General features: G+C 44.4%; 1 protein-coding gene across 1 annotated transcript in view; it reads left to right on the top strand.

Annotated features, from left to right (window-relative positions):
* Positions 1-27,512, top strand: part of WDR64 (WD repeat domain 64) — a 128,250-nt gene that overhangs the window by 69,835 nt on the left and 30,903 nt on the right. The window contains exons 11-15 of the mRNA XM_054972133.1: positions 19,359-19,485; positions 24,739-24,887; positions 25,333-25,456; positions 25,941-26,113; positions 26,842-27,021. Of these exons, the coding sequence (XP_054828108.1) occupies positions 19,359-19,485; positions 24,739-24,887; positions 25,333-25,456; positions 25,941-26,113; positions 26,842-27,021 (753 nt within the window). The remainder of the gene's footprint in view (positions 1-19,358; positions 19,486-24,738; positions 24,888-25,332; positions 25,457-25,940; positions 26,114-26,841; positions 27,022-27,512) is intronic.

Raw genomic sequence — 27,512 nt, forward strand, 5'->3', positions numbered from 1 at the left:
ATTAGAAGTCGATGGGAAGGTGGTGAGAATCATGAAAGAATTGCCCAGATCGGTGTTGGTGGAGCGGAAAAAATACAGAGAGCTGGTCCAAATGTTAAAGGACTTGAAAATCAGATATAGACGGGAAATACCGGAAGGACTGGCATTTGAATTTGGTGGAACAAGGAAGAACATCAGATCTGGCCATGAGATGGAAGTGTTTATTAGGGACAATGAAAAGGACTTACCAAAAAGTACAAGAATGTAAATATGGAGTGTAAAATTATACCTTGGAATGTAAATGGACTTAATTCACCTTGTAAACGTAAGGCTATTTTCCATTGGCTTCTAAAACAAAAATGCAACATAGTATGCTTGCAAGAGACACATATTAGGAAACAGGACTTAAAGTATTTAAAATTGGCAAAATTGGGAAATGAATTTGCAGCTGCCTCCAAAAAGAAGAAGAGAGGAGTTGCACTGTATATAAAGGAGGAGCTGCAGCCAAAATTAATTTTAAGTGATGTAGAAGCCAGATATTTAGCGGTGGAAATAATTTGGAACGCAAAAAAGATCTTGGTGATTGGAATTTATGCACCAAACGGTGCAAAAGAAAAAAAATTTAAGGACTTGCAAGGACAACTAGAGGAGTTGACTTATGACCAAATAATTATGGCGGGTGACTTTAATGGAGTTACAAGCTTAGAAGAAGACAAGAAATCTAAAATTGCACAGAAAAAAAGAGGACTTTTGCCAAAGTCATTTTTTGCGATTAAAGAGCAAGAAAGTCTGGAGGATGTATGGAGGAGACAAAATCCTAAAAATAGACAATTCACCTTTTACTCTGCAAGACATTTTACATTATCAAGAATTGATATGATCTGGGCTTCCAAAGAATTGACGTTGTGGACTAGAGATGTGGAAATTATGCCTAACGTAAGCTCAGATCATAACCCAATTATGTGGAGATTCGGAAAAAATACTAAAAAAAGAGGATGGAGGATAAATGAAGACTTGCTGCAGATAGAAGACAATATGACGCTGCTGCGAAAGGAGACGAAATTCTTTATACAATACAACATAAACAAGGATGTGTCAACTTATAAGGTATGGGACACTTACAAAGCGGTAATTAGAGGAATACTGATGGACTTAAATGGAAGAGATAGAAGGAGAAAAGAGGAAAAAAGAAAAGAAATAATGGAAAAAATCAAAGCCAAAGAGGTGCAACTTAAGAAAAGGCCAGGGAAGAAGCGGATATATCAGGATATAAAAATATTGCAGGAGCAATTGACGGCAATGAGCAACAAAGAATTGGAGTGGAATTTGAAAAAAATGAACCAAAAGACATTTGAAGGGGCCAACAAACCTGGCAAATACCTAGCTTGGCAATTGAAAAAGAAAAAAGAGAAGAAAACTGTAATTAAAATCCGAGAGGAAGATAGAACATTATTGGACCAAACAGCCATCAGTAAAGCCTTCTATAAATTGTATGCAAAACTGTACCAGAAAAAGGACGTGAACAGGGGTTCAATAGAGGAGTACTTGGAGAAAATGAAACTACCAAAGATGTCGGAGGAATGGAAAGAAAAATTAAATAGAGAAGTAACAGAGGAAGAAATAAAAGAGGCCATCCAATCAACGAAATTGGGGAAAGCACCAGGACCGGACGGATTAACAGCAAAGTTCTATAAAGTGATGGCTAACGAATTGGCACCTTTTTTGAAAGAGGTAATGAATGAAACTATGCAAGGCCAAAAAATTCCTGATTCATGGAACAAAGCCAACAGATCATTGATTCCGAAAGATGGACTGGACTTGACCAATGTTAAAAATTATAGGCCAATTTCGTTATTGAACAATGACTATAAAATATTTGCAAAAGTTTTGGCAGAAAGAATAAAAGGATGGCTGGTGGAATTTATTGCAGAAGAGCAGGCAGGATTTTTACCTGATAGACAAATTAAAGACAATTTAAGGACAGTAATAAATGCTATTGAATACTATGATAAGCATTGTGATAGGGAAGTTGGTTTCTTTTTCGTGGATGCAGAAAAAGCTTTTGACAACTTGAACTGGGACTTTATGTTTGCCACTATGGAAAAGCTGCAAATGGGAGAAAGGTTCATACAAGCGGTTAGAGAAATTTACAGAGACCAAAGTGCAGCAATTGTAGTGAATGAGGACTTAACTAAAAATTTGAAAATAAGCAAAGGAACAAGACAGGGTTGCCCTCTGTCTCCACTGTTGTTTATTCTGGTTTTGGAAATATTGATGGTTCAAATACGAGAGGATGACACAATCCGAGGTATAAAAATAAAGGAATTTTCCTACAAGGTCAGAGCATTTGCGGATGACATAATGTTAATAGTAGAAGATACAATCGAAAACATGCCAAAGGTAATAGAGAAAATAAAGCAATTTGGAGATCTAGCTGGATTTTATGTGAATAAAAAGAAGTCCAAAATATTATGCAAGAATATGACCAAACAGAAGCAACAAGAACTAATGGTGATAACAGACTGTGAAGTAACTAATAAAGTAAAGTATTTGGGTATCGAACTGACTGCGAAAAATATAGACTTATTTAAAAACAACTATGAGAAATTGTGGATACAAATAGAAAGAGACTTGATAAAATGGAATAAATTGAATCTATCATGGTTGGGAAGAATAGCAGCAGTAAAGATGAATGTCTTACCACGAGTGATGTTCGTGTTGCAGACAATCCCAATTATTAGAGATTCAAAACAGTTTGATAAATGGCAAAGGAAAATTTCAGACTTAGTGTGGGCAGGCAAGAAACCACACGTGAAAATGAAAGTACTACAGGATGCGAAAGAAAGAGGTGGCTTCCAACTGCCCAATATAAGACTATATTATGAAGCAATATGTCTGGTATGGTTAAAAGATTGGATAATGTTTAAAAATCGTAAATTGCTGGCCTTGGAGGGACATAAAAAATTATTTGGATGGCATGCATACATGTGGTATGATAAAGTAAAAGCAGACTCGATGTTTTTTGCACCATTACATTTGGAGAAGCCTCTTCACAGTCTGGAAAAAATATAAGGTTTACATGGAAGATGGAATTCCTTCATGGGTGGTTCCGTATGAAGTAATAGATCCAAGAACTGTTGACAACGAGAAGCAGTGCCTAACATACAAGGAGATAACACAAGTACAACATTCAATGCTAAGAATAAAAACAGAAGAAGAGTTGTCTCCTTGTTATAGATGGTTCTAATATAGACAGATCAGAGATCTTTACAACTCGGACTGCTTAAAAGGAGGTATAAGAATGGAAAACTCTGAACTAGAAGAAGTGATGTTACAAGAAGGCAAGAAAGAAATATCTAAAATTTATAAATTACTTCTGAAATGGTATACAGAGGATGAAATAGTTAAAACCCAGATGGTGAAGTGGGCAATAAATTTTCATAAAGAAATAACAATGGAGGCGTGGGAACACCTGTGGAAAAATACATTGAAGATTTCAACTTGTACGAATATTAAAGAGAATGTATATAAAATGATCTACAGATGGTATTTAACGCCAAAGAAAATTGCGCTAGGGAATACAAACATGTCAGACAAATGCTGGAAATGTAAAAAGCATGAAGGATCACTGTATCATATGTGGTGGACCTGTGAAGTAGCTAAGCAATATTGGGGAGATATAATTGAAGTAATTAATGAGATTTTACAAATCCAAATAAACAAGAATCCTGAATTGTTGCTACTGAACTTGGGGATGGAAGCTGTTCCAATGCAGTATAGAACATTGCTATTTTACATGACTACAGCGGCAAGACTTTTGTACGCACAGAAGTGGAAAGTACAAGAAATACCAACTATAGAAGACTGGATTTACAAATTGCTGTACATGGCAGAAATGGACAAAATGACAAGGAAGCTTAAAGATCTTGACCTAGGACAATATACTGCTGATTGGGGGAAATTAAAACAATATTTAGAGAAAAAATAGCATGTGAAAGGAGAATTGTGGCAGTTTGAGAATTTCTAAAGGGTGGTGGTGTAAATGGAGGAGAGAAGTGACTTTACCATTAAGGGGGAAATTTAACTATGACAATCTAAGCTAATATTATGATTAAGAAAATTTGAAGTAAAATGGATACATTAGAAAATTTATATCATATATTACATATATTATGATGTATGGTGTTAGTATATTGCACTGTATACTATATTGGGATGCTATATTACAACGCATGCTAGGTTATATTGCATGGAATAGTATATAACAAATACTATATTGATAGTATATTGGATAGAGAACACGCATAAAAGAATTAGAACATGCTTAGAGTAAGAGATATTATAATTTATGTGTTATAGATAAATATATGTTATGTTATATTTCAATGCATGCTATGCTATGTTGTATGGTATAGTATACAGCAAATACTATATTGATAGTATAGTTGACAGAGTATTTGTATAAAAGAATTAGAATATGCTTAGAGCAAGAGATATTATGATCTCTGTGTTGAAGAAAAATATAAGTGAAATAGTATTAAGCAATAAAAGGGGGTAAGGGTTGGAAAGCTGTTGGAAGTCAATAGGGAGGGGGGAGGAAAAGGGTGGGGAACAGAATTAATTAGATATGAAGGGAATGTATGTATTAAATTTAAAAATTTAAACTCACCAATAATTTTTTTAAAAAGATTTTAAGATGTTATAACTTTTGTGACCATATCCAGGGTTCATTTTGAGGGGGAACGCGCAAGAATGCAGTTCCGGCAGTTCCCCAAAGAGGTCACATGTCAGGTGGCCCCGCCCACCTGACTCTCGGCCATTTGGGGCCCATTTTGGCCTGGATTGGGGCTGAAATGGCCTGGCTAAGGCCTCTGACAGGTGGTAGATCGCTCTCCCACTCAGCAGTGGCCCGATTCTGACCATTTTGTGCCCCTTTTCAGCCATTTTCAGCCCCTTTTTGACATTTTGGGCCCAATTTCAGCCCTGAATGGCCAGGATTGGGTCCAAAACAGCCAGGATAGGTGATGTCAGGGGTGTGGCACATGCAAATCAACCATACTGATGACACACTTCCAGTGATGGCAAGAGGCGTGACATATGCTAATGAGCTATGCTAATGAGTTATGCTAATGAGTTCCTCCAGCTCTTTTTCTACAAAATGACCCCTGACCATATCCATGTCTTTTAGAACATAACAAGAAGCCTTAGGAGGCTGCATTTAATTGTAGCTCAGTCAGTACTCTACATCCTGTGTGCAAACATAGGTGGTTGGATCACTCTTTATTTTGCCAAGGCAAATTTTCTTTCTTGCCAAAACTATAACAACACTGTTGCTGTAAATAATAGCTTCTCCTCAGGACTTTATCACTAGTCACCTCCAATGTTCCAAGTAAGTGTATTGGAACTTCTCAGCTATTTTTTGTGCTTGAGCTCATTCAGTCATGTGTACATACATTGTTAGATACAGAGTACTGGCACTAACTCTCCGAGCAGTGCTTGCAGAAAACTATGTCAGACTTACTCATGTTTGAAACTATCACTTGCATAATCACTGCATGGCCCCTGGGAGAAGCAAAGAACCAAGGTTGAGGGAGGGAATGTTTACTCATGTTGTTCTCTATGGAAGCTTTGGACCTTACCTATGCAATGACTACTTTCCCCTTAAGTAACACTGGAATGGGATGCTGAACAAATATCAATCAGCTACCTACACAGATATTTACTGTTGTCCCTTACTAAACAGTTTATGGTAAGGAGAGCTGACGTACTTTCATTGGAGATATATTATGCAGAGTCAAATCCCCTTACATGAGAACAGAATTCTTTTTTAAAAATAGTACTGTTGTGGAATACTGTGTAAAGCTTTGAATTTAGAAAAGATTAGGAAAGTTCTGATAAAAATATTACGTCTGTCTCTGGTATTTCAGCAAGAGAAGCTACTAACAACTTTTCACCTGGAATGTCAGTGTGGTAGCCAATGGTATAATGGTTTAGATGTTGCTCTTGGAATGGGGAAAATGTAAGTACAGGAGAGGTGCCCTCTGGATAAGACCAGTCATCTATCTAGTCCAGCAACCTGTCCCACAGTTGTCCTGTAGAGTCACCAAACAAGGCACATAGGCCTTTCCCTGGATGTTGCCTGCTGTCACTGATATTCAGAGGTTTATTGCCTCTGGATGTGGAGAGTCTCTTTTGTCATCATGGTTAGTGGCTGCTGATGAACCTCTCCTCTCTGAGAGTACAAATCCTTGCTTGGGCCATTAACACACTGTGTAATCATTGTCCCTCCAACAAACTTACATCAGAGCATTGTTGCAAGGGTGTGTCATTCACTGATAATACATTTCCGGTTAAGGTATTCTGAGTAATCCCTTTTTGAACTGATTTGATAATAGAAACAAAATTGTTTTCTGTCTTCAGTGGAGTGTAAGCAAAGTCAAATCTAACTGGTTTTACTCTTATGAGTAGACATGGGCACGATCCAAAAAATAATCCCAATTTAGCTGATCGTGATTCCGCAGCGGCGTCGAACCCAGGTACCCGAACCTCACCGATCAAGTCTCATTTCCAATACAGAATCGGGAATCGGGAATCGGGAATGCCGACACGGGAGGGCGCCCCACGGTTTCCAGCGCTAAAGGAATGGTGGATGAGGAGGATGGCGGCCACCAGGCCCAGCAGGCCCACGGAGGCAGCGGCAAGCCACCTCCCCTCAGGGGGTGGGGGGGTCTGTCCCCACAGGAGTGTGCCGGTACTGTCATGGGGGGGGAGTTGACATTTGCCCAGTGGACAGCCTGATTCCCCCGATATCGGGGGACCGCACCTGAAGTGCCAACTTCTGACTTAGCGTGCTTACAGCGGCAGCTGACCTCACCCACCTTCCTACCTTGCCAGAAAGGGGCAGGGCGTGTCACCGTTGGGAGGATACAGGGAGGGACTGGATGTGTCATCGGGAGGAGGGGGAGGACCATGAAGTCCCACAGATGCTGAGTGTCCCCAGCTAAGGGATCCTCTTTACGCAGCACACGATGGCAGCTGACCTCACCCACCTTCCTGCCTCGCCAGAGAAGGATGGAAGGGACAGCAGTCATGCCTTGAGACTGTTTTGCAAGCATACAAATTCTAATGGAAGTAATTCCTTGACTTTGTAAACAATAAGAGGAGGTACTTAGAAGGTTCGAGGGATGGGGCTTGTTGTCAGGAGGAGCATGCCAGGGACGGGATATGTCATCATGAGGAGGATACAAGGGACACTACGTGCTGTCATGAAGAGGGGGAGGAGGGGGGAAGTCCCACAGATCCTTCCTGAGTGTCCCCAGTTAAGGGATCCTCTTTGCGTGGCACACGATGGCAGCTGACCTCACCCACCTTCCTGCCTCACCAGAGAAGGATGGAAGGGACGGGACATGTCATCATGAGGAGGATACGAGGGACACTACATGTCGTCATAAGGAGGAGGAGGAGGGGAGAAGTCCCACAGATCCTGAGTGTCCTCCTTTCCTTAGCCGGGGGTCCCACCAAGAGCCATCGTCATGGCCAACAGCACCCACCTTCCTACCTCATCCAAAAGGATTGTTGGGACATGACGTGTCATCAAGAGGGGTGGCAGGGGGAGGAGGAAGGTCCCCAAGCATCTGTGTGTCCTCAGCTGAGGCTCCCACCAAGAACCAGAGTCTGTGATGTTCGCCGGCAGCACCCACCTTCCTGCCTGGCCGGAAAAGGGATGTGATTGGCATACGACATGTCATCATGGGGGGGGGCTGGGGGAAGGTCCCCTACAACCCTGAATGATGCACTCCTTCAGGGCATTGTCTGCTTGGTGCACAAGCTGCACCTGGTCATGAGGAATGCTGGTTAGGATCATCAAGGCCACTTGCGACCAGGGAACATCGGAAATGCATGCCTTGTTAGACCGCTGTCAGCGTCTGGCTGCCTACTTTCTCTGCAGCATTCATTCTTCCTGCCAGACACATGAGAGGCAGGGGGAGGAGGAGCATCCTGAGCACCAGCTTTTCGAAGACATGCCCACCTATTGGAACTCCACCGAAGTAATGATAGCTTGTCTGTTGGAGCAAAGAAATGTGGTGCAGGATATCATGTCCTCTGTGCCCATTTTGCAGGAGGGCGAAGAGCTCAGCATCAGCTCCATGGACTGGCTAGTCCTCTCCCAAATGGTCCAAGTCCAGAGGGGGCAGCAGGGGAACCATGCGAAGGGGGGGTGTTCCCTGCCGTACACACACCAGCAGCAGCTGCACGGCTGCTCCTCGTGGCCAGCAGCTGCATCAGCGGGCAGCACCGCACCAACCATCCTTCGCAGAAAAGACAGGTAGGGAAGGACATGAGTGGTTGCGGCTTGGGGGACCACGTTGGAGCCATCTGTGCAGATCCAGAGAGAGAGAGAGGACGGAACGGGAACTAGTCCTAGAGAGGAGGACAAAGGGTCAGCACAACATCCATGGAAGCCCCCTCGAGAACCGAGGCAGGCTCGAGCCCGCTGTGGACGAGTTGGGCCGGCCACTATGACCAGAAATCAGCCAGTGATGAATGCAGAAGGAATACTGAGCAGAAGGCGTATGCAAATGTATGTCTAGGGAATAATACCCGGAAACGGGTTACTTTGACAATTGGCAAAGGAAACACTGCATGAGATATTCTTATATCAGATTTTAAATTGCTGTTTTTTCCAGTCACATGACCCCAAAACAGGAAGAAGAAAGAGAAACCTGAAGACTACCGAGGTATCATTGTGGCTGTCCTAAAACAGCAACAGTGTCTCAAAGCACCACAAGCCTAGGGTGGCTCAGAGTCAGAGGCGAGCCCGGGGAGGTCCAGGTCGACGGGAGGGTGGCCCAGTAGGTTGAGGTTCACCTTGATGAACGTCAACATGTCAACCAGGTGAAGGTCGAGACGTGCATGGCGGGGACGGAGGAGGTCTCCCATGTGGGAGAACACCCGCTCGCTCTGCACGCTGGTGGGAGGGCAGGAAAGGATGTTGGTGGTGACGATGGACAGGTCCGGCTAGTGGTCCGATTTCCTTGCCCAATATTCCAACGGGTTGGCATGGGAGGGCTCGGTGGGCTCCGAAAGGTACTCGTGCACCATGGCCCCCGCCGAGTCCTCCACTGGGAGGGACCTGACCGCCGTGCTGTGGCCAACCACTCCGCCCACCGCCGAGGCCCACAGATCGAAGGTGTCCGTCGGGGTGGCTGTTCCCTGGCCTGGCTGTCTTCCCACTGCCTGCCCCTCGCCCTCAACCTCCTCCTCCTCCACCGCCTGCCCCTTGCCACTGCCCAGTTCCTTCCCTCCTGCCCTCTGTCTCTGGAAACGGAGCACCGCTCTGTGGAGCTCCTTCTTCCATTGCTGCAGATGCCCTGCCTGCGAGGCGATGTTGCCCTTGATGCGGGGGTCACAGAGGGAGGCAAGTTGGTAGGGGGCCTCATGGCGGAAAGGGTGCAGGCATTCAGCAACGCAGGCCTTGATCCTGCAGACAAATTCCCGGACCCTGGGGAGCAGCACCTCTTGCCCTTGCTGGAGCTCCTTGTCCAGAAACTGGTCAAGGGCGTGGATCAGGGGGAGGACCTGACCCAGGCTGGACTGGTAGGAGCACAGGAGCTCCGTGATATCCTTGAAGGGCTTGAGGATGCGGGACATCTGGTGAAGGGCTCTCCAGTCCACGGCGCTGAGGCCCAACTCCTGTCCCCTACTCAGCACATCTGAGGACGACAGGATGTCTTGCACCACGCGACTTTCTCCACCAGACAACAGATCATGTCAAAGGTGGAGTTCCAGCGCGTGGGCAGGTCCTGGAAGAGCTGGTGCTCGGGGTCCCCACCCTCCCCCTGCCTGTGTAAGAGCTCTCGGGATGAGTTGATGCTGCAGGAGAAGTGGGAAGCGAAGCGCCGGCAGGTGTCCAGCAGACTGCATGTCCGCAAGGTTCCCGTGTCCCAGCTGTCCCTTGGCTTGCCCCCCAGCCTGAGCACATCCCGCTTGATGATGTGCAGTTTGTGAGCCATGCACACCAGGCCCGGGAGGGATGTCTCTCTCAGGGCTGCCAACATGTTGGCTCCCGCGTCCGTGACCATGTAGCCACAGACAAACCCTTCCACCCCAGACGTCCACTCCCTCAGAGCCGCCTTGATAGTGGTGGTAATGTTCTTGCCGGTGTGGACCTCGTCCATCCCCCGGGCCTGAAGGAGAACTGCCCTGTAGCCCGGGCTCAGTTTGGAGGACATTTTCTGGTGGCCAGATCTTGTCCTGGGGGTGCAGAGTTCCTGCGGTTGCCACCAGTGGGCGGTGATGGCCAGGTACCTATGATGGTAGCTGCTCCACAGGTCTGCCGTGAAGTGGACTCTTCTGTCCTCGGCCGCTGCCAGGTCTCTGCGCACCATGTCTCGCACCGCCTCGTACAGGGCAGACATGACACGACGCCCAACGGTGCACCGTGACAGCATCTTGAACCATGGGGCAAAGTGGTTGAGCAGGAATTGGAAGCCCACGCCCTCCACGACCGACAGGGGGAAGCCTTGCAGGGTGATCATCTGTGCCACCGCACGAATGCCCACCTCCTGAGCCCTTGACCTCACCCTTTTCAGCGGCACCACCCCCGACCCCGAGGGACCAACTTCCCCCAGGGAGGCCTGCCTGAGCCCTCCGCTCCCACCACCCGCACCCTCGGGACATAGCTTCTTGCTCTGGCTGCATTCCGTAGACCTTCCCACCGATCCTGGATCAGACTCGATGACGGTCCTCCGTTTCCCCCCCAAAGAAGTTTTGCTGTTCGAGGAGGGAGAACACAGGCTCGGGTGGTACCTCTTCAGGTGCCGAGTGAGGTTCGATAATGGCAGGTGCTGCAGGTCATTGCCCCTGCGCACCATAGTCCCACAAGCACAGCACCACACCACGCGGGGGTCATTACCAACAGCCCAGAAGTGCCTCCAAACATTGCTCTTGAACCATGGCCCGCATAAGGTTCCAGGCAAGGGAGGATGAAGGGTTGCTGCTGGCTGTGCCATGGGGCTTGCAACGGAAGACGGAGTGGTGGGTGGAGTGCATGCAGGGACAGCATCACTGGTACTCTGGAATGGGGACATGCTGGAGGTCTCCTCGAACCCCAACTATTCCTCCAACAATCACTCGCCCTCCTCCTCCTCCTCCGCAAACATTTTTAGCAGTTCCTCTTCCACCACCGGCAAGGGTTCTTTGGCCTCCTCCTCCACAGCCTCAACTGGTAATTTGGGGGAAGCGGGAGTCCCTGCTGCTCCAGAGCCCTGCGCAGCACTCCCTCCCCCTGCCTGTGTAAGAGCTCTCGGGACGAGTTGATGCTGCAGGAGAAGTGGGAAGCGAAGCGCCGGCAGGTGTCCAGCAGACTGCATGTCCGCAAGGTTCCCGCGTCCCAGCTGTCCCTTGGCTTGCCCCCCAGCCTGAGCACATCCCGCTTGATGAGGTGCAGTTTATGAGCCATGCACACCAGGCCCGGGAGGGATGTCTCTCTCAGGGCTGCCAACATGTTGGCTCCCGCGTCCGTGACCATGTAGCCACAGACAAACCCTTCCACCCCAGACGTCCACTCCCTCAGAGCCGCCTTGATAGTGGTGGTAATGTTCTTGCCGGTGTGGACCTCGTCCATCCCCCGGGCCTGAAGGAGAACCGCCCTGTAGCCCGGGCTCAGTTTGGAGGACATTTTCTGGTGGCCAGATCTTGTCCTGGGGGTGCAGAGTTCCTGCGGTTGCCACCAGTGGGCGGTGATGGCCAGGTACCTGTGATGGTAGCTGCTCCACAGGTCTGCCGTGAAGTGGACTCTTCTGTCCTCGGCCGCTGCCAGGTCTCTGTGCACCATGTCTCGCACCGCCTCGTACAGGGCAGACATGACACGACGCCCAACGGTGCACCGTGACAGCATCTTGAACCATGGGGCAAAGTGGTTGAGCAGGAATCGGAAGCCCCAAGCACAGCACCGCACCACACGGGGGTCATTACCAACAGCCCGGAAGTGCCTCCAAACATTGCTCTTGAACCATGGCCCGCATAAGGTTCCAGGCAAGGGAGGATGAAGGGTTGCTGCTGGCTGTGCCATGGGGCTTGCAACGGAAGACGGAGTGGTGGGTGGAGTGCATGCAGGGACAGCATCACTGGTACTCTGGAATGGGGACATGCTGGAGGTCTCCTCGAACCCCAACTATTCCTCCAACGATCCCTCGCCCTCCTCCTCCTCCTCCTCCGCAAACATTTTTAGCAGTTCCTCTTCCACCACCAGCAAGGGTTCTTTGGCCTCCTCCTCCACAGCCTCAACTGGTAATTTGGGGGAAGCGGGAGTCCCTGCTGCTCCAGAGCCCTGCGCAGCACTGCTTCCCGTGCCGCAACCAAAATAATCCCTGCAGTTTCCCCCACCATCACTCTTTTCCTCCACCCGGAGTCTCATACTGCCAGCCAACAATGCAGGAGGGGATGACAGAGTGTGAGCCCTCAGCCAAGGAGGTGCCCCTGAGCTTGGCCCAAGAGCTAGATGGCAGCCCTGGAAGCAGAGAGAGAAAGAGAGAGGGAAGAGACTAGAGCCTTAGCCTGCCCACCACCACCACCACTCCCCCAGACCAGAGTGACCAGGCACTAGAGTGTGTCATACTGTGTGAGCCCTCAGCCAAGGAGGTGCCCACTGAGCTTGGCCCCAGAGCTAGACGGCAGCCCTGGAAGCAGAGAGAGAAAGAGAGAGGGAAGGGACTAGAGCCTTAGCCCACCACCACCACCAACACTCCCCCAGACCAGAGTGACCAGGCACTAGAGTGTGTAATTCTGTGTGATCCCTCAGCCAAGGAGGTGCCCACTGAGCTTGGCCCCAGAGCTAGATGGCAGCCCTGGAAGCAGAGAGATAAAGAGAGAGGGAAGAGACTAGAGCCTTAGCCTGCCCACCACCACCACCACTCCCCCCGACCAGAGTGACCAGGCACTAGAGTGTGTAATACCGTGTGAGCCCTCAGCCAAGGAGGTGCCCACTGAGCTTGGCCCCAGAGCTAGGCGGCATCCCTGGAATCAGAGAGAGAGAATAGGAATAGAGCCCAACCCCAGCTGCAACACTTCCCCCCAGACCTGAGCCCTCAGCCGAGGTGCCCACCGCGCTTGGCCCCAGAGCTAGGCGGCAGCCCTGGAACCAGAGGAGATAGCTCCCTATTCCCTAATTCCCTATCCGCTGAACCCCAAAGCTAAAGCTCTCTCTCTCTCTCTCTCTCTCTCTCTCTCTTGTGCTTTCTCTCTCCAAAAGTGGCAAGCGAGAGCTCGCCTCTGTCCCACTCCACCCGCGAGCGGAAAGTGAAATTTTTTTGCGCAGCACATGGCTATTTATAAAGCCTGGGTCTGCTACACAGGAGAGCTGTGTTTGGCCGTAACAGCTGCCTCTCAGGCTTTGCAGGGATGAGATTCGAGTGCCTTTAACTACAGAACACCCCCTTCCCCCGCCCTCCCCTCTCTTCTCCCAAATGGACGAGACGGGCGTGCGCTTTTCTGGCTGCTCCGTGGTTGAAAGGAAGCCCTGCTGATCAAGGAAAGCTGGGCTTCCATTCGCGTTTCCAGGGCAACAGAAGGAGGGCAAACAGCTCTGCCATTCCCCAGGCTCCGTTTCCATGGGGCTCCGTTCCCTCGGGAACAGATGGCTGGCGCCAGACTGTCTGCAGACTGCAATCCCGAACGTAAACCGATTGATCCGATCGAGACCCGATAGAGCGCCCCACCCGAGCGCTGAACCGGGAGCCATGGACAGAACCGATCAGCCCGGTCCCGATGGCACAAATGCCAAAATCAGGGCAATTTTCAGACCGTAATTCCGATCGTGTCCATGTCTACTTATGAGACACTGGCAGATGTCATGTTGTTGTTTCTATGTCTAGTTTCCATCAGTGTTAGAGGAACTGATTTAGAACACTTTTAGAAATCTATGACTTCATTGAAATTGTAGGAGATAATAAGTCAGTTACATCCTGGATATGGCATCCTTTAATCTCTTTTGAAAATGTTTTATGCCGCTGCAAGGTCACGGCTTCAAATTATTAGTTGGATTTTTTCCCAGTTCTCCATCTATATGTAAAATAAAGTTTCTACTAAATAAATTGTTTGGGAGGGGAGGAATGAGAAGATTTCAAGTTTTGAAGGGGTTCAAAAAAATTTCAGTTAATAGTCTGATCTAACTTTTATTTATGCAACTGAAATAAATTATGATGGTTGGCCTTAGTTACCATCTGCAAGTTTTTTCAGGATTGAAGAGTACAACTGAAGCCAGGAGGACTCTGGTGTCTATTAGTATTCATACAATGCATTTTATTGGGTGTGGGGCTGAGTGTATTCTGGATGTGCCAGGAGTTAGGAGAGTGAGCTGAGACTGGAGCACAGTGTAAATTTTCCTTCTTGTCTGAATCCACACTTACCGGCATAGCACGAAACAGTCAGAATGATGGCGTTTTCAAGCATCAGTATAAATAACAAAGGTGACAATGGGCAGCCTTGTCTTGTGCCTATTTGTATTCCACATGGTTTGGTTAACTCTCCATTCACGACTATCTGCACAGTCTGGGTTGTATAAATCGACTTAGTCCATTTAATAAAATTGTCCCCAAAGTCCATATGTTCCAATATCTTAAACAAAAATTTCCAGTTTAAATTGTCAAAGGCCTTCTTGACGTCTAGGAAAATCAAAACAACTTGTCTTTCATTATGTTTTTCTAAATATTCCAGAATATCCAATACTGTTCTTACATTGTCCTTTAGATGCCTCCTAAGTAGGAATCCACTTTGGTCTTCATGAATAATGTCCCATAGGATACTTTTAAGTCTTCCTGCCAAGATTGATGCAAACAGCTTATAGTCATTATTTAATAGTGATATTGGCCTGTAGTTTCTTGTCAATGTGTGATCTTGTCCTGGTGCGATTTCTGACATCATCACACCATGAGTGGAAGGCACTATCATTCCGACTATCATTCCAACTGTTTTGCGCTATGCCAGTAAGTGTGGATTCAACCCTTGTCTTGACTCTCTTACAGTTCTTCATAGACAGACACAGATATCTTGTAATGGTCCTTCTCTCTCCTGCTCTATTTCTGCTTGTTGTTTCGAGCACACATATACACCCCATGAAAATAAATCAAGCCACACTGTGAGCTCAGGTATCCTTTAAGCAGTTGCAACTTGGTCTTCATGGAAAGCAGCTGGAGCTTGGCTTTCCCCTCCCACCAATCTCATTGTAGCCAACATTATCTCTCTGTCCTCCCATTACCCACTAGAGAAGTAGCCAGGAGGAAAGGTAAGGATCCAGAGACAGGTGAGGCAGAGAAAAGGGAAGAAAGACGTGTGAAAAATGAAAAAGTATGGGGAAAGGAAGTGTGAACATAATAACAAAGAATAAAGGAAACATGGGAACGTTAAGAGGAATAAGAAAGAAATGTGAAAGAGGTCAGGTAATGGGGCAGTCAGTAGACACCAAAAACATATCAGGGGGTTCAGTGGTGCCCATGGGTTTACTCTTACGAGATACTAGCAGATGTCATATTGGGGACTGCTGCCTTAGTTCTCACTAAGACTAGACTACAATGGGAGCTGTCATTGAGGAGTGCTTGGAAACCAAAATTGGTTGAAATGCAGCCACCAGATTGCTGGCAGGGGAAGGTCACTCCAAGTATATTATTCCAATTTTGTATTATGTGTGGGGTCCCAGTTGCCTTATATTGGAGTAAAGGTGACTCAGCTTGCTTGGATGCTGGTGGGATGCTGTATTTCTCTTTGTATTTGAATGAGATTATGTGTCTATTATCTTCTGACTGAATAGGATGTGTCTCCTTGTCTAAATTAGGAGCTTCTCTCTGACTCCTTTTCTTTCTGCGCCTTTGTGTTATGCGCAACGAGCAAGATGTCTCTGTTGTTCTCTCTTGGGAGAGACCATAATGACCGTTTTTTTTAATATGCCTGACCAAATTCACATTCTCTTGATGCTTGGTAAGGCAGCATGTTGTTATAGGGAAAAGTATTCTTTAGATTAGGGCTGAATCCACACTTACCGGCATAGTGCTAAATAGTTGGAATGATAGCGTCTTCTTGGTGCATTTTATGATGTCATCGCACCACGATGCCGTTCTCATGGCGCAAAGACATCAGAAAAAGTGCCAGGAAGATGCCATCATTCCAACTGTTTAGCGCTATGCCAGTAAGTGTGGATTCAGCCCAGGTTTCTGTCTCCTTTTTACTACCATGGATGTGAACTTATCTCAATAAAAATAAGTTTTCTTTTTATAATATACTTGCCTCAGGCTTATTTGCTTGTGCATGATCCTATGTTTTCCTAACTGTGAAAGTTTTCTATAGTAACTAATAAATATTCCTACTACTTTCCCGTTGCAATCCAGAGTGCTGGTTTTATCTTTGAAAATCCTTAATGAACTAGGACCAGGATATCTTAAGGACCATCTTCTCCCATATGAACTTGTCCAGATATTTAGGTCATGGTGGATATCCTCCTCTGTGTTCCCTCGCCTTCTGATGGGTATACATGAGACAGGGCCTCCTCTGTAGAAGTACCAAGACTGAAAAATTTCCTCCCTGAGGAAGGTTAGCCTTGGTCCTACACTGCTGGCAATCAGGTTTCTGGCATCAGCTTAAATCTCTTTTGTAATTTCTATATGAAATGCTGCTAATTTTAGGTTCTGTTTAAATGTATGAGAAATTTTCATATCTGCTGGCTTTTGAAGAAGGTCTTATCTTTGGATAAAATACTTTTTGGACTCATGCAATTGCTCTTCTTAACTGTCTTTGTATTTGTTACAATGGATGGTCTGATTTGTTGATTGGGCTGTTATTATATGTTATTTTATTATTATATGCTATCATAATAAAAGCTTTAAAAAGAAGCAGAGACCCCATAATTGTATTACTTGTGTACCATACCCAGTAACAAACCAAAAATGTTGTCTGTGGTGTACCTCTAGCCAGGAGATAAATGGTTTGATATAGGAAAGTTAAGTAGATGCTTAGGGTTTCTTAAGTGCATGCCTATATCTGAATTAGGCCTGACCAGAGTCATCCAGAACAGTATACAGCATGAACTCACAACACTAATCAAATTAATTCTATTTTTGACTCCCCAGAACATTGTGTGTGTGTTGCCCTTAAGTCAGAGTTGACTTATGGTGACCCCTGGTGGGGTTTTCATGGCAAGAAACTATCAGAGGTGGTTTGCCATTGCCTGCCTTTGCAACCCTGATCTTCACTGGAGGTCACCCATCCGATTACTAACCAAGGCCAATTCTGTTTAGCTTCTGAGATCTGATGAGATCAGGCTCACCTGAGCTATCCTGGTCAGGGACCCCAAAACATTAGTAATTTAGTAAATTGTATACACAATTACTGCCTTTGATTTGGAACTTCTCTTCACACCTCAGGCAGGCTTTCCAAACAGAAAGGTGTGTTTTAAGCCAAATATTCTAATGACTGGTATGCACATACTCACTAACAGATCTCCAAACATTCAAGAAACCACAGAATATGAAGCTTGTATCTGAATATAGTTTCCTTGGATTTGCTAAGGATGTGGGCATGTGTTTCTATTATGTGTTAACTTGTCATTGGTGTGTTCCAGTCACTCATCCGGACTTTCTGTCATTCCCTGCACTTAATAGTGCTCATCAATGCTGCCTGTTGGCATACTTTTGATACTGAGGACTGAGTAACGTATATCTTTGACCAGATCTTGTTAGTGATGAAATAATAATTGTTTTGACTAGAGTATCATCATTTATTTTATTTTAAGTTTAATTGGTTTTCTAATGCTCTTACTGCTTCTGGAAATGATTATTGTGAAAACCAATAGAATATGTTGGATTAGTTCTGAGATCTGGGTTTAACTCCCCATTCAGCTCTGAAGCTCATTCGCGCTATCCCACTCCCTTATTCTAACTTATTACAGAGTTGTTGTAAGAATAACAGAATAAGAACCACAGGCTTCTTGGAGATAGCTTCAGGTAGCTGGCCATGTTGGTCTACAGTAGAACAGCAGGATTTGAGTCCAATGGCACCTCAGAGACCAACAAGATTTTTAGAGTATAAGCTTCCAAGAGGCAAAGCTCCCTTCTTCAGATCTCTGAAAATCTTGTTGGTCTCTAAGGTGCCATAGGACTCAAATCCTGCTGGGCTTCCTGGAGGAAGGGTAGAATTAAAATCTGATAGACAGATTTTCAAGACTGGATTGTGCCCAACTATGGGTTTGATCACAATAGCCACATTGACTCCCGCCTCGATATCACTTCCTCCAAGAAGCACAGGTGAGACACGTGGTTATCCCCTTCATTTTATGCTCATACAGTTCTGTGAGGCAGATGAGAGTGAGAATGGCTGGACCAAGGTTACCCAGTAAGCTTCATGAGATTTCAGCCTGGGTCTTTGCAGTTCTAGTCCAGTACACAGACTGCAATGTCACCCTGGTTGTCTTTGAAGAAAAGGTGCAAATGGTCTTGAGTTTTGATCAGTGGAAGGATTGAGCCCTCATTCTGATGGTGACTTCTTGGGATGCTTTCTTCCCTCCTTCTGCTCTGCTTATAGGGAAGGAAGGACCAATGTGGATAAGCTGCCAAGCTATTTCCTGTCTTTCCCTCAGAACTTTCTGCGTCTAGTTTTACTTTATGCTTTATCAAAAATTCCTTCAAGCCAGTCCTCTTTGAGCTTGATCGTTTTTTGTAACTGGTCTGCTTTTTATTTTTGGAATGTTCCTATTATTATATATTAATGTGAGTTTATATGTTTTAGTAATCTGCCTGGAGGATCTATTCTGGATAGAAAGATGGCTGCAAATTCTTTAAAATAAATAACTGAACTCTTGTCTCTTCTATCCACGGTGAATCTAACTCAGCAGCAATGATCCTCCCCCAGCCATGTATAGTTAGGTGGCATTTCATATAGCACTGAAGCAGGAGAAGAAAAAGCATGAATGAGTTGTGCCACTTCTAATATAAAGTGCAAACTTGCTGGTATGAGATGGCTAATATCCATATTTAATTTGAACTAATAGCATAGGGATTAAGTGTTTGAGATGTAAATCAGCTATCAGCTGGTTTGAATCTCACTACTGCCATGAGCTCAGTAGGTGGCCTTGGGTAAGCCACTCCTCTCAGCCCCATCTGTATTGTGGGGATAATAACAACATTGAATTTGTCCACTGCTCTGAGGGGGACACTGATCTGTCTAGAAGAGTGTCTATAAGCACAGTTATTATTCTTATCCCTCCAAGTTCCCTTCAAACATTATGGCAGAAGCATGGAAGGAATACCCCTCATTGGTATTCCCTCTTTTCCTTTTTTGCTGTGGTATATGATAAGGGGAGATTGTACGTAACGATATATTTGGTTTTCTTTCAGGTTTTCCGCGTATGGGATATCCATACACTTTCACTGATGCAAATCTTCCATGATACCCAAGCAGGACCCAGAGATTCACATATCTTTGCTATGATATTTGACAATAATCATGGCACACTTATTACAGGTATGCTTTTCTAACTGATGAGTAAGGAATCTACCTCTTCTGGTTAATATGCTAATTGTAGAAGACAAACATTATCTTTCAGTTGACTTGTTTAGACCAAAAGGATTCACGGAAAATTGAAGGGCACAAGTTGCTTGTTTTAAAGAATTAAAGTGCTCAGAATTTTGAGAATTCTAGGTTACAAATAGCTGTAATGGTTAGAGTATTGGGCTAAGATTGGGGAGACCCTGGATCTCTGCCATGGAAGCTTGCTAGATGACCTTGGGCCAGTCACTCTTTCTCTCTGTCATACCACCCTGAGCTCCTTAGAAAAAAAGACAGGATTAAAATACGATACATTCCCTCCCCTCAGACGCACACACCTTTTCACATAAATTATCTGTGACACAACTTCTGTGACCAATAGCTTGTGTGAATGGTTTGTTGATTAAACAAAACACCACTTCTTTCCGTAAGTAAAGATCAGATCCGACCTTTCCTTTATCCTCTTGGAACAGGAGCTGCTTCAAAAGAATCCAAGAAGCACCACCTTTGCATCTGCAAGGAGCACCCATGCAGAAACTTCCTACATTGTAGGAGGATACTTAGCTTGGATTGGCCCTGCCTTCCCCATTAGCAAAATCAAGGGGCACCTCAGTAATGCTAACAACAAGGAAAATCAAAGACTCCCATATATCCCTGGGAGCACACGATCTATTGTTTACAACTGTGTAAAATATTTATGAATTGGATGAGAATCTTGTTGTTTACTGTATTATTATTAGGTCCTTGGAATAGGATGTGAATTCTTGATGTATATTGATGTATTATTAGGTCATTAATACTGTACTGCTTATTGCATGTGTATTACCTATTTATTATTGTATTTATTTAGGAATTGTCCCCTTGCACTTTATCTAGTATTAAATGAAAAATCATAATTGAAGATTGTATTAGGCACAGTGCACTTTAAAGAGCTGAACATTTGTAATTGTTAGTTTCCTCCGCGGAAGGTCTTTGATCTTTCTTGTTGCCTGCCTTCCTCATGGCAGCCATTTTGTGGTGACATTTTTTCAAATTTACAAGGGACCACATGGTCAATGTTACCTGAATTGCTATACATGTGGAGATGCTGTTACAAGCAAAGGTGTCCCCTAATGGCCCAGAACAAACATGTGTACAGTGGAGTATTTAAAACAATATTTTGTGATCTTTAACCTGTGTATATCAAGGTCCAGCTCCAGTCCAGAACTCAGACTAATGAAGGGGAATAAACACTTTTAAAATGAAAAGGGTTTTTATTGAGATAACATAAGCCAAATTAAACAACTGTTACAAGAAATGAGAGAGAAAGATAGATTGCAAAGCAGCAAATCAAAAACCTTTCCCTAACAGCTACTCTTTATAAAGAAATACAGGGGCCAGGGGGGCAGGGGGCGGGGGTGGGAAATGATAGCATACAACCTATCCTGTAGAGTGTGGAAATCCTGTAGAGTCTTGATGTAAAGAGCAGAAGAGTGTGTGGAAAGGGTGTGGAGTGTATAGACAAGATATCAGCTCATGTCTCCAAGGAACCTGTGTCACACAGTGGCAATAGCTGGAAAAATACTGGAGATTCATGGGCTATATTTATAATACAGATGTGCATGATCTAGAATGTTCTGGTCATAAAGTGGGGCAATGAAAAGTGAACAAAAGACTGGATGGCTGTCTCTGGGAAGATGATGAGTTTATGATAAGGCTGAACTCCTGCTAGATCCTGTCCTGCATTAAGGCCGTTGGAAAACAATTCTGGACAACTGCCCAATTTTAAAATAGGGAGGAAGCTGATATTGGAAAGGGGAGTTTTTCTGGTTTGCATATAAGTTTAAAATGCTTCTTGGAAGAGGTTTGGAGAAACACATCCCTAAGGGGGAGGGGGGTGAATAAGAAGATTGAGGAGAGGACAGGAATCTTCCTATACCTCTAAGATAAGATGAGGAACTAGATAGGGCATTCCATTGCTCAATGTCTTGGAGACCTGGGTCGTTCATTAGGTCAAATTATTCAGGGAGGAGGCTCCAAAGTCCTTGGGGAGAATGCACCTCTGGTTTAATCAGTCTGAGGTGGGCTTTAAGGAGGAGAGGGTGTGCATTCCACGGCTGTGTAATGGCTCACCACCTTGTCCTTGGCATGGCTCTCTGCTGCATAATAAGCCACTGCTGTTAGCTTAACTTCAGCAGGATACAGACTCTATTTTCTAGCTCTAAGCTCACGTTAAAACCAAAACAAGGGATCAACATAGGGGTCCCTATGAGACAAGAGTTCTTAGGGGCTACATCAATGCAGTTGGAGAAGGCTAAGAAGATTTTTTATTTTACTTAATTTATACTCTGCTTTTCTCTCCAGTGGGGATCCAAAGTGACTTATATCATTATCCTCTCCTACATTTTTCCTCACAACAACCCTGTGAGGTAGATAGGCTGAAAGTGTGTGACTGGCCCAAGATCAATCAGCAAGCTTCCATGACAGAGCAGAGAACTGAATCTAGGTCTTCCAGATCCTAGTTCATCATTCTAGCTGCTACAGCACACTATGTATGCAAAGGATTCCAATATGTTGCACAAAATGCCACCCCAACTGGGTTTGTTTGTTTGTTTGTTTCCAAGCTATGGTAGTGCCTTGAATATAGAACAAGCAGCATCAGCATTTTTAAAAAAATATTTGTTATTTATAATCCACCTTTGTAACTGAGGCTCAAGGCTGTTTACACAGTGTAAGTCAATCCAATCAACAAGATGGGACATCCAATATGCAATAAATAAGATTTAGCTTGCAGACATCTGAAACCAAGTGGAAGTCTGAACAGAGCTAAAATAAAGCCTAAGTATTAACATGACACTTTAAACAATGCAAAAGTCACAAAGTAGGACCCTACTTACAATAAAAGTGTGAGCTATAAACAGTAGCATAGTCCACAATTTCTAACCCGTTGACAAAGCATCTTTCTGAACCATTTCATTACAGTACAGCCACATGTAAAAAAGTCCTACTGCATAATTCAGTTTTGCATAGTTTGTAGAAGGCAAGAGAGTGGAAGTCTTCTTGACCTCGTCAGGCCATTTCATAAGGTTGCGACCACTAAAGAGAATGTGTGTAAGGGGGGGCAGTGGTAGATTTTTGACCATTGTAGGGTGGCACCTTCAGAAGGCCATGCTGAGATGAGTAAAGCTCTCATGATGGAACATACAGGGAGAAGTGGTTCCATGGGTATAGGGGACCAAGACCCTGAAGGGCTTTATGTGTGATAGCCAACACCTTGACTTGAGCCCTGTAACGGATGAACAGACAATGGAATGACTGCAGAATAAGAGCAATATGTATGCCCATCTAGCTCCTGATAATAATAAAACTGCAGCGTTCTGCACCAACTGGAGTGTCTGAATTGACTTTGAGGGAAGACCTATATACAGGGCTGATGCTACCATTAGGCCAATTAGGCGGCTGCCTAGGGTGCAGACCTCTGAGGGGTGCAAAGCTGACCTGAGGGATACAGTTTTATACAGATTAGTTTCTTTTTAAAAAGCAACTAACAATTTATATTTTTATTTTAAAATAAATACTACAACAGTGCTCTAGAATATAATTGATTATAACATCTTGTCAAAGTTTTCTCTGCACCCCCTCTCACTTGCAAAAGTCCCATTGGCACCAGCTACCATGGTCTACCTCCTGGGGTTATAAGTTGGCAAACGGGGAGAAAACCTATTGAGCGTCCCCCAACAGGGTAGGGGGAATAGTCCTCTCAACAATCAGGTGTGATGAGGGTTTTCAAAAAATTTTGATAGATGCTACTGAGATTGCAAAGGAGCTTGGAATACTATCAAACTTTGAGACAGAACTAGTTAGAAAAAGCAGAAAGAAACAGCAGTTTGAGTTTGAGGCTCAAGAAGAGGCAAAACAAGATCCAAAGCAGAAATTCAAAGCAGGTTTCTATTATACTGTCTTAGACATGGCCATACAATCTGTTGAAGAGAGATTCCAACAGCTACAACAATATAATTCCCTATTTGGCTTCCTTTAAGATATATACAGTATCAAGAAAAATTTTACTGAAGACATACTTAAGGTCTGCAAGAATTTGGAAAAATCACTGATGAACAATGGAAACAAAGATATTGATGCTGGAAATCTGTGCTGTGAACTTAAAGCAATAGTTCGGTCTTCCAAAGTCTATGCCACCACATGGAGTACTTTTCCTCATACTGCAAAAAACCCCTCCTGGATAGTGTGCCTAACGTTTCTGTTGCTCTAAGGATCCTTCTAACACTTCCAGTGGCAGTGGCAAGTGGTGAATGCAGTTTCTCAAAGCTCAAACTTATAAAAACATACATACATTCAACAATGCTGTAAAAGAGACTAGTTGGTTTGGCAACTGTATCAATTGAACATGCCCAAGTATCAGCACTTGATCTGAAGAAATTGGTGATAAAATTTGTAAAGGAAAAGGCACGCAAAATGAGATTTTGATGTTCTTGAAATGGAAACATTCAAGAGACTTAAATTTTAACATCACAATTCACAGAATTATTCAAAACTAGCGCCAGAGCCTGTTGAGACAGGCTGAGCTGCCCCGTGCCACAGCAGGCCACTAAGGTTGGCCGCCCCACACAGCAGGTGGCTGAGCTGGGCAGCCCCATGCCCCAACAGGCCAGGCAGCCCTACGCCACAGTGGGCCACCAGGCCAGGCAGCCCTTGTTGCAGTGAGCCAGGCCGTCCTGCACCACAACAGCCTGGGCCAGGCCACACTGTACTGCAGCGGGCCGCTAGGCCAGGCCACTACACACTGCAGTGGGCCACTGTTCTGGGCAGCCCCATGCCACAGTGGACCACTGGGCTGGTCTGCACTGGGCCCTAAGGCGGTGGAAAGGCCCATGGCTGTGGCGTCATGTCTTCCTACTGCTGTGCTGGTCCTTTCTGGGCCTCCAAAAGCCCCAAGGCAGTGGGAAGGTCTGGTGTTGTGGTACCAGGCCTTCCCACAGCCGCGCTGGGCCTTTCTGGGCCTCTGGAGGCCCCAAGGAGGTGGCGGGGAGGCAAAGCATTTTGCCCTGACTTGCTTCTTATCCCCACGTACTGCACCTGCATGGGGATAAGAAGGCAAAGTAACCATTGTGTTCAGGCTATCTATCATGCATTATCAACTATCTGAAACAAAGACTTTACATGTTTTCCAACATGACCAATGGCATATTCATGAACAGTTTTATACATCTGTCCATGCTTTATGATCCACAGGATCAGCTGTTATTGATATTTATCCTTTAACACGGATGATTCAAGACACAAAGCAGGTCCCCCAGACTCATGAAAGGAACATCAATGTGCTGTTATACAATAGGGCCTTTCACCAAGTTCTTACAATCTGTGCTGAGTCTATTGTAAAAGTGAGTATAAATGGTGTCAGCTTTTCAAATGCAAAATAACACATTATTTTTAATAGCTAAGTTAAGAGCGACTAAGCAAGCAGTAATAAACTGTTGCTTTTTATGTACATCATAATTTTTGAAGCCGTTCAGAGGGTTTAATTCTTCTAAGAATTGATGATCTATGATACATTATTTAGCTGTATAGCAGACATTTTTTTATGTTGGGAAACATTCAGTTGAACTGCAGACTCAAAGTAATTACTTTTGTTATCTGTTAAACTATAGAGAGGATGTTATTAATAGAAATTCTTGGACTTCCCTATGGGTTTACCTTCAGTTTTATCATTTTCTTTCATACTCCTAGCTTACTATTTTGTAGAGTTATTTAAGAGCTGTATGTTAGTTTTATAGAGAAAATAAAATATTGCTTAGGTTGGATTGCACATAATTCATTTATTTTCAGATCTGGGAACTGGAATCCGGGCAACTAATATACCAGATTGAGGATGGCCATGGGCCTAGCGTTGAGTTGACATGTGCAGCAATTGATAAAAATGGATTTCATCTTGTCACTGGAGCATGCGATGGTAAAGCAATGAAATAATTGCTGACTGCAATAATATGCAGCTTTAAAAATGTCTTGTGATTCTAAAATATGCTTATCCACATCACTGTACTCTGCAATCTCAAATAATGAAGTCTTGCGTAGGAACAGTTTTACCAACTCCTCTATTATTTGTGTAGACCATTCCTCAGATATAAAAGTTACCATATGAAGACTGAGCTGCCATCTCAAAAGTTCACACTAACGGCCCTACCTTGAAAAAAGCTAAAGACTAATATAGCTCAGCTTGTCTTAGAACCAAGTTCAAGTTCAACTTTAGTCGTACTGGACTCATTCTTTTCCCAAATAAATATATCATGGGGTTACAGAGTGTGGAAGGAATTTCACAGTTTTCCCACACCTTAAATACTAATTGTAGAGTGAGTTTTTGTAGGTAAGAGCCAACCAATGTACTTGCTGATGAAAACTCATGCCACAGTGACTCTCCTGCTTTGCTGCCCATTTAGGGACTGTGAGAACATGGGACTTTGGCAGTGGACAACTTCTTAAAACATTGCCTGTACCCAAGGAAAACAGTGATAATGAACACTGGCTGATCCAGATGGTTTACCTGAAGGCTAGTGAGAGCAGACATGTGATCTTGGTCTTGGAGTACAGTGGGACAATCAAAATTGTTCAGGTTTTTAACATTTTTATATATTGCTTTTCTTTCATTTAATTTTGAAGGTGAAACCATCCTTTAAGAAATTAGATTTATCTATAGTAAGCCTTTAAATGTTGCTAATATATGGCTAAATTATCAATATTGTGCTTGCTTTATATCACATCTTAATATAATAGAGTATTAATATCTTCGTCCTATAGAGTTATAATTCTCAAATACTTACCAGATTAATTGGTGTGGATGCTGTTTATTCTCCCCTGTCTTTCTACTCTTATTCCCATTACATCCTTATCCAAGATCTTCATTTCTCCAGTGTGGCCACACACAGATGCGTAGAAGTCTCCTGCTCTCTTCAACAACTCCCTACCTGACCCTTCTGTCTGGAACTCCCTCCCAGAAGAGTTATGGGATGCCACACTATTACTTTTCTTGTTTCAGATCTCTTTGCAAGGCATAACTTTTCTATGAGGCTTTTGGCATAGTCCCTCAATCTGCCTCAACAGAAATAGGTGTATCATGTTCTACCATTAAGGCTGCTGTTTGTATTATTCAATGCCAATATTGTATTGTTCATCTCCCAGTATAGCAGAAGTGTAATTCACCCCCAATGCTGCAAAAGAATGTCAGATTAGAATCCTGTTAGAAATACAAGAATTTCTCCCAAATATTTGATAAAATAAATTATGCAGTTTAATTGTTAATTACCTATAGTCCTGCTGTTCTTCAATTGTTTGTTTTTCTAGGGTAATGAAGGTGAACTTTTTCTGTGTGTTACATGGAGTCTTCCTGAAGCTGTATCAATGGCACTACAAGGCAATACACTGATGTCCCTAAAATTGAGCCCCGTTGCCAGGAAAGCAAATGGATTTTTTCCAGATGTTCAGCTATTGCCTGAGAGGGATCCTGTGGAAGCAGATATGGAGGTGAGAAGTGTTTTCACATCTTTTAATGTATGAGAAGAAGCCACTGAGAATTCTAAAAATGGTGAGGTTGCCTTGAAGTAGCCTGACCCGTGTTTTAGATCCTGGCTATATCTTATCATGAAAAGTATATACAGGCAGCTCTATCCTATGGGTTGCTGGGGTGGTGGCATTTGGCCACCAGGGTAATAGCAACATGGCCAGTTGGCTCCCTATAGACATTCTGTGCTTGGGGAAAAACATGAGTCGCTTTGCCAAGCACAAACTCATAACAAACACACTGAAGTCCCTATCAGCTCTGGCCACACCTACCAATCATGGAATTGTGGCTAGTGATTAGAGATGGGCACGAACAGCAATATGAACTAAAAAAAAACCTCGAACAGCCCAATCTGCTGTTCTTGAACAAGCTGTTCGTGAGGCCCCATTCTAAACAAATGTGGTTGTTGCAAGCCTCGTTCATTGCTGTTGGTTGCTGTTCATCAAGCCAGACA

Source organism: Eublepharis macularius, chromosome 1 (assembly GCF_028583425.1).
Source record: "Eublepharis macularius isolate TG4126 chromosome 1, MPM_Emac_v1.0, whole genome shotgun sequence".
In the NCBI taxonomy this organism is placed as follows: Eukaryota; Metazoa; Chordata; class Lepidosauria; order Squamata; family Eublepharidae; genus Eublepharis; species Eublepharis macularius.